The sequence below is a fragment of the Grammomys surdaster genome, unplaced genomic scaffold (assembly GCF_004785775.1).
Source record: "Grammomys surdaster isolate TR1022 unplaced genomic scaffold, NIH_TR_1.0 126531, whole genome shotgun sequence".
Classification (NCBI taxonomy): Eukaryota; Metazoa; Chordata; class Mammalia; order Rodentia; family Muridae; genus Grammomys; species Grammomys surdaster.
The window spans coordinates 10,517,977-10,524,174 of record NW_021621323.1 but is presented as its reverse complement, the minus strand read 5'-3'; the positions used below and the strand labels follow the sequence as shown (position 1 = coordinate 10,524,174).

General features: G+C 46.5%; 1 protein-coding gene across 1 annotated transcript in view; it reads right to left on the bottom strand.

The window, feature by feature from the left end:
• Positions 1-6,198, bottom strand: part of Hadh (hydroxyacyl-CoA dehydrogenase) — a 42,295-nt gene continuing 36,097 nt past the window's right edge. The window contains exons 7-8 of the mRNA XM_028760403.1: positions 2,149-2,265; positions 1-861 (exon numbers count right to left, since the gene is read on the bottom strand). Coding sequence (XP_028616236.1) covers positions 743-861; positions 2,149-2,265 — 236 coding nt within the window. The 3' untranslated portion in view covers positions 1-742. The remainder of the gene's footprint in view (positions 862-2,148; positions 2,266-6,198) is intronic.

Below are 6,198 nucleotides of genomic sequence, written 5' to 3'. Positions count from 1 at the left end.
TTTATAACTACTTAAGCATTTTATGCTTTTAAATTATATAAGTTTATTTATTCTCATTCCAATGTGTACAGATTAAAAGATTGCATTTTAGTAGAGTCAATTCATAGGCACTTCGTAGTACTGATTTCTCCTGAAGAAACGAGAGGGGCGGACAGTGACGGTTAAGATCTGAATGGCCACAGAGACAGGCCTTTTCCCCCAAGAACCAAGCTCACAGCTATTTGCCCACCACTCCAGGAGTCCTGTCCTGATGAGAGGTAAAGAAAGACAGAACATTTTCCGTCATGCCCAGAATGTAGGCTAAGCCTGGAGGCTTCAGGCTGCAAATGTTTCCAGGCAGGCAAGGCCTCAGGTGCTACCGGCTCAGTAGCCACAATGGCTCCTGCTCCTGGGGTTCAACACCGATAAACACGGCATTACTCATTTTCAGAAGACATGAGTGAATGAGCCTAAGCAATGCTTTTTACAAAAAAAGTAGCAAGGTTCAGAAAAAAAAAAAAAAGATGTTTGCTCCAAGGCACCAAGGGTATAATGCTTTTCAGAAACATTCACAGAGATCTGACTAAACTAGAGAATTAGATCTCAGTGAAAGAACCCCATTACTGCAACTAGTCAGAAGATTACTTCAGAAAGACTGCCAGGGAGGGCCCACTGAGCAGCCCACGGCAAGCCTCGAATCCACTGCCCAGGGAAGTGCTCATCCGTGTCCCGCGGCTAGCTCGGGGTGCTACTGGGGTAAGTATTACTTGTATTTGTAAAATCCTTCTCCAGTCTTCTTGCCCAGTTTTTTCTGGGCCACCAGATTATTCATGGAAGGACTGGGCTGGAATAAGGGGTTCTCTGGATCCATCTCATGCCACCCTGTTGAGGAAGGACATAGGTTCACTTTGGTTTTGATACTCTCAGGGCACACCTGGGGCACAGAACCCATGCAGGCCATCATGGAAGAGACATAAGGCAAGCTTCACGGGTACAGCCAACCCTGACCCTATAGTAGATGAGCTGCTAGAAGCCTAGCTCCATTGCACGGCTCCTTGCTACTCAGAACTTCCCGGAAACCAAGGCAAAGGCCCAAGAGCACAAATAGAAACTGGAAAGGTAGTTTTCCTGGTTTGTTTTCCTGGGTTGTTCCCATTGGTATTTTGTAGCCTCATATAATTTCGAATTTCCTAAGGCAACAAAAACCCCTTTTCCCCCAATATTTAAAGGTTTTGTGTGAAATGCTAAATGCTAGAGAAGTATAATACATTTGACTTCAGAATTCCAGCTTAATTATTTTTGTGCTGTCTCCAAAACCACTATGCTTAAAAAACGCTATCTGAGTAGCTTGATTTCAGGAGTTAACGTACGCTGGCTCACGATGGTATGACACAGTGTACTGCTGTCAACATCCCGACTTTTGGTTTGCACTGTGGATATTTAAGATACACACCTATTGGAGGGAAACTAAAGGGCACATAGGACCTGAGTTATACTAGAAACACCTACAGCTCTATGGTTGGTTCCAAATGAAAGGTTAAAAACAGACGTCCTGCTAAGCAACAACAGGCCATCTCGCCCCTCCTAGGCCATCCATTAGTGTGGATCTTTAGCCTGCTGCTATGGCTGGACTTTCTTTGTTCCCCAAAGGCTGGTGTGCTGAAATCTTGATTCTTGATGTAGCCGAGTGGAAAAGAGTGGATCCTTCTTCAGGAGCTGGGGTCTGAAAAGGTACTCAGGGGGCTCTACCCACACAAGCGGACTTGTAATTTTCTCAGGGGTGGGTCAAATCTAGTGACTAGATTACTGTTGAGACGGTAGACAGTTACAAACCAGGGTCATCCCACACCCACACCTAAGACCCTTCTGTATTCGGCTGTTTGCATCTTAGCCTCTCTTCCATGTTGTGACAAAGTCAGGAGCACCAGCTTGTCATCTGCAGCACCTCTAGCTATCAGAATCAAGAGACACAACTCTTTTGTTTTTTTCCTTTATAAAGTATCCCATCTCAGGCATTTGGTCACAGTAACAAAAAATGGACTAAGTAAGGCAGGACTTAGAAAAGTCTTAAGATTCATGTAATTGTTTCTTAATTGACATTACAATTCATAGTTCTAAGAGACCAATTCAACCCAGCGGAAAAAACAAAGAGAAGGATTTAAAACCTACCATCTAAGATGAACTTTGTAGTATCCAGTCCAACATAGTCAAGAAGCTCAAATGGACCCATGGGATACCCGGCTCCCAGCTTCATCGCTGTATCGATGTCTTCCTTAGATGCATCGCCTGCAGAGACAAGGGCCCCGCATCACCACCATTTTTCTCCATCTCTCTCTCCCTGTGCCTACATCATCTCTAGAACCACCAGGATTTTACCACATAGACATTCAGAAAATGTCCAGAAGTCCATGATCCTGGTGTGGGTAAGGTTTCTGTCTCAGATCACATGCTACACTGGTCATAAGCTTTTCAAATCAACAGCAACAAATGAGGAACCTTCTAGACTCTGCTGCCCAGTTCGTGGCGTAAGCAGCCTGGCCCTGAGAGCACTGCCTCCCTCACAGCTCCAGATTTCCCAAGTCTAGAGTCCTTCACAGAAATGTCAGTTAGTACTAAAGAGTTTTCTTTTATAAATGGGCTTCATAACTATATACTCTCCTCCCACATGTACATACATACAAACACATACACTCACACATGTATACACATATGCACACACACAAACATTAGCACATGCACACATGTATACACATATGTAAACACACACATACAGACATAAGCACATATACACATATGCACACATGTGCACACATATATACATGCACACATACAAACTCATACATCCTTAGGTTTCTGTTTCTGCGTTGCATATTTAATTTTCAATTTTCTGTTTTTACAAAGGAACATTCTACTGGGCCTGTATTCACAGACAAGGCAGCTGCTTAAGGACAGCCCAAACAGATAGAGCCACCATGTTCCACTTGCTGTGCACTACTGAGAACAGTTTTCAAAATCATGTTAAGTTGGTAGAAGTGTTTAAACGTTCACCTACAATGCCCAGTTTCTTCCTGTCATTCTAAGAGACACTATAAATAAATAAATAAATAAATAAATAAATAAATAAATAAATAAATCTTTAAGAAATTAGAATCAGAGGCCTCTAAGAAATCACACTTTGAATTTTGGGTAGTAAGAACGTAAAAAATAGTCACACATATGAACCTCAACAGGTAGTCTCCCACACCTCATTTTTCTCACGAGGCCCCCGGCAGGGTGGGGCATCAACCCCAGGGTCACGAGCATGTGTTCCGCCACTGAGGTTTTATTTTATCTAATATGTACCAGGCACTAGACACTTGTAATGAGACAAGGGCAAAGCGTTCAAGCTACTGGTGACGTAACGGGAGGAGGAGGAGCAAACACCGCAGAACCCAAACCGGCTCAAGTCGTGCGGGCAAAGACGAACAGACGCACTCAGTCTTCGCCAGCTCACCCCTCCGCCCGAGGCTCAGGTTCTGGAGGGTGAAAAGAATCTCAAAGGAGCTGGAAGGGCACCGTGGACAGACACTAAAGCACATGCGCAGAGGACATGAGACGGTACACGTAGGGCTCTGACTCCACAGCTCGCACATGCGTTGTTCAGGATATGGAGGCACGTGATGCTAAAGCTGCCTCCAGATGCCAGATGTAACACCCTTACAGGCTCCTGCCCCAGGACTGCGTCTACATCCCATGGCCTGAACCTGGAACAGCGAGCCTTCCACATCTTCAGGCCTTCCTTCCTCCAGACTTCCGTTCAGATGGCTTGATCAGAACCTCTCCCTGACACCCCGACTCCCACCCTGTGGTGCATGAAACAGTAGCAGCTAGGACTGGGAGCCAGGACATCCATCATCCCTGTGTGTCTCCACAGCTGTAAGAGGCTTACTGATAGTTTATTTAAACAGGCAGTGTCCCCTCAAAAGAACGCACATGCCCCGGGGACAGAAATCTAACAGCATCTAACTTTACCTGAAGCCATTTCATCAAACCCATAGTCAAAGCCAAAGGCAAGACTATAATTCCCAATTCAGACCCTCACTTGAGGATTAATTATTGAACAGTACAAAGTATTTTTTAAGTCAGTACTCTTATACAAAGTCAGCACAATTCTTTAAAAAAAATCCATCTTGAGCAAATCAGAGTAAATAGGCAAAGAGAAAAAGACAGAAAAGCAACAGATACAAGATGCTTGCCAAGAGGGAGCTACACATGGCATGCTTTAAACCTAAACTCTTGTAGTGCCCAGTACTTGTCTGAGAACCTGGTGGCCCTTCCATTAAAAAAAAAAAAAAAGCCACACAAAACTCTGCTTCACCCTCCCTAGCTCTACTGGGTATGTGGTCCTTAACTTTACTCAGGACAATGAGTCGAAGCTTCCTCAGAAAACCCCCAAACCTGGATGGTTGGAGGCCTGGAGCTGGAGCCTGAGACAAGGGACCTGCAGTCACAGTTGAGTCCTTCTCCGGCTCTCTGGCACCATCTGTCGGCCAGACTCAACGTTACCAGCAGAAACTCCGGCTCCAAGAACCAGCAAGAAGAGGAGCTCTGCCAGACAGACACTCCTTCCTTGACAGATGGCTGAATCCCTATTCTGGAGTGAGCTGTTGGGGACATGAAGATGAGGACTTTGACCATGCCCCAGAAAAGACGACAACTGGACAAGTCAGCTGTGTCGTGCCATGGGGAAGGGAGGCAAACGGCCCTAGGGAGAGCTTTCAGAGAGAGCAATGACAGATTATGCCCAGTTTAGACCTCAGGGACAGCAAATAGGGCTCTGTGGGAAAGATGGAATGACGTATGTGTAGACAATGATGCTGAGGTGGAAGAATCCTCAGCCATGGCTTGTACACAAGTCACCGGAGAACCGCTCTACTTATTGTCAGCCAGGGTAAATAAGGAGATTGGCGGTGCACAGTTTGTATGCATGCCTAGGACACCCTACAGTGACTAGAAGGTAAGTTCATGACATCCCAGGCTACCACAGCACAACCTTCCTAAGGAGAGCTAACCACATACCCTCCCTACCCTTTCAGAGCTGAGTGAGCACATGACACGAACAGCAGCTCCCCAAGCCTGCACCGCTCTGCCCTCAGAGCTGGGACTTCACCGAACCCATCAGGCCTCCACCGGTCTGAGGCAATGAGGCAAGGGACAGCACACAGCTGGAAAAGGCACAGTGAAGGCATACCGCAGGAGGATGTCAGAGGTCAGAAATACAGTGAGCCTCCATGAGTCTTTCTACACAGGGTGCGAGAGGTGTAGTGGGCACTCGTGGTATTTGGCAGCTGTTCAGGTCTTAAACAGTCTCTCAGACATCCTTCTACCATCAGATGGCTTTACCATCAAAAACAGCTTTTAGTAACCTGCAGGGACATACACACACGCGCGCGCACACACACACACACACACACACACACACACACACACACACTAGCATAGGACCGAAAATTTCTCCTCAAAGGAGCTAGAACACAAAGCCAGAGCACCAGCAGAAGCCAGGCCACAGCAGGGAACCAGGACAGGAAAAGGGGGTAGTGTCTCCTCTACTTTCTTGGCAACATACACTTTCTCAGCAAGCATGGTGTAGGAGACAGACTTGAGAAAGCATGTCATAACCAGGATAGCTGTGTGGCCGAGCCTCAGTGTGGTGGCCTGGTAGGAGTAGGCAGGGCTGGAAGAGAAGAGGAACACTGTTGAAAGAGAGGCATCAAAGGTGAAAACACAGAGCCCAGAGTGGGCATTCGTCTAAGCACTCCTCAGAGACGGCCAACAGAATACCAAGTGGCAAAGGGGCATTATAAGAGGACATTACACTGGAGTCTAAACCACGGTGTAAGATCTACAAACGTACCCACATGGCACTTAGCAACTCCAGGACAGACAGATGTTCTGACACAGGATCCAGAAAGCTACAACGAGAAAGGTCACAGGACCAGCAATGACAGGCCACCCAGAGAAACAGCAAAAGCAAACTGAAAGCATCCTCTGGAGTCAGGTCCTGCCTTTCCTGAGGCAACATAGAAGGGGGCTAGTAATGCCGAGGGCACTGGATATGAAGAAAACGGTTTTCAACTTAGCTTGGCACACGGGAGGGGTATCAAAGGACAGGGCGTTTCAGAGAGAAAATCATCACAAAGAAGTGCTACATTCTGAAAGATTACATTTATGAGAGGGAGG